General features: G+C 42.8%; 1 protein-coding gene across 1 annotated transcript in view; it reads right to left on the reverse strand.

Moving 5' to 3' along the window:
- NCOA2 (nuclear receptor coactivator 2) overlaps positions 1 to 1432 on the reverse strand; it is a 73419-nt gene that overhangs the window by 1587 nt on the left and 70400 nt on the right. The window contains exon 22 of the mRNA XM_009995599.1: positions 709 to 798. Coding sequence (XP_009993901.1) covers positions 709 to 798 — 90 coding nt within the window. The remainder of the gene's footprint in view (positions 1 to 708; positions 799 to 1432) is intronic.

A 1432-nucleotide genomic window follows, 5' to 3' on the forward strand; every position in this document is an offset into this window, starting at 1 on the left:
GGGACGGGGCGGGAAGGGCTGGAGGGACCAGGGGCGGCCCCAAAATCCTGCGCTTGCTGTGGAAAACTTACTTAAAATAAAAGAACCCCCTTCCACTGCAGAGGAGGACGGGGGGGGCCGTAAAAACCACCTCATGTACCTGGCCACAGGCCAAGAACTCCACAATGTCCTTCCCTTAGTGCTGTTGCTGCCTGGAATACAAATCGTTTCGGGGCTAAGCAAACGCTAATTACCCTGTCAGCTGGGAATGTGTGTGAAAATTAGTTCAGTTCTACCGCCCTTCTCCGAAGAAGCAGCCCTGTACCGACAGTAATAAATAATTACTGAGATTTTTGTTGCCCAAAGCAAGTGGAAAAAACACTTCGGCGGGAGGAAACGTGAGGTGGGTTAAGCACTGCCCATCGTCAGCAAATAGTCATGTAATTGCTCCGTAAAAATCAAACACAACTCCACATAAGTCTGCTGAACGTGATGTTTGTTAACTTAATAATGTATTCTGTTCATGTAAATGTACTCTGCATTATTCACTTCAATAATGCCAGTGGGATCTAAACAAGGAACTTCATACATATGTCACCATAAGTGGAATTAAAAAATTAATTGCAAAAAACTTAATTGCTGTATTACGCCAGCTACTTTTAACTTTTTAAGTAAAAAGACACTGTACAACAATTCATAGTTCTGTTGCCTATGTATGTAATTTCTCACCCGTGTTGCATCTCCGTCCTGCTTTATCATATCCATTCCAGGCAGCTGGTTTGGAAAGAGATTGCCTCCCCTCATAGCAGGATCATTAACCTATTTGTAACAAGATATTAAGGAGAATTAATTAAAAAATACATTGGGAAAAAGGGCTGGGAATTAAAAAGAAGCATTGTAAGCCACTATGCTACTTGCATATACCAACATCCACTTTAGAGATGACACTGCAATCAGGGAAGTGACTGTATGGCCGAGCACCCTCCTCGTGCAGCATGTGTTTGACTCGTATTATTCTGCTTCACAGTCAACAACAAAGATTTCATTCCTGATACTATGACCCTTGCGCACATTTTACAAAGCAGGCTAAATAAATTAGGTCAGTATTATTTGAAGAGGACATGCCTGCTATGGAAGTCCTGAAAGAAGTGCGTAACTGCTTTCCTCACCTCAACAACACACAGCTTTTCTGCTTGCAAACCACCACACCATTTTGAAGACCCTGACAAGGTAACATGCAGGTTGAATTACATGGACTATTGACTTAGTTTTAATGACACTTATTTCTCTGCTCATAAGCAATGGGGGAAAGATAGCAATACATGGGAAAACCTGAAGCCGCATGCTTTCCTGAAGGGATCATCTCCACCATTTTCTGAACACAGCCACAGGGAAGTATTGAAGCTCTGTGCTTCCGCACAACCAAAGGGCCTGTCATGCTTAGTTATGTGGA

The sequence above is a fragment of the Chaetura pelagica genome, unplaced genomic scaffold (genome assembly GCF_000747805.2).
Source record: "Chaetura pelagica isolate M959 unplaced genomic scaffold, ChaPel_1.0 scaffold83, whole genome shotgun sequence".
Lineage (NCBI taxonomy): Eukaryota > Metazoa > Chordata > Aves > Apodiformes > Apodidae > Chaetura > Chaetura pelagica.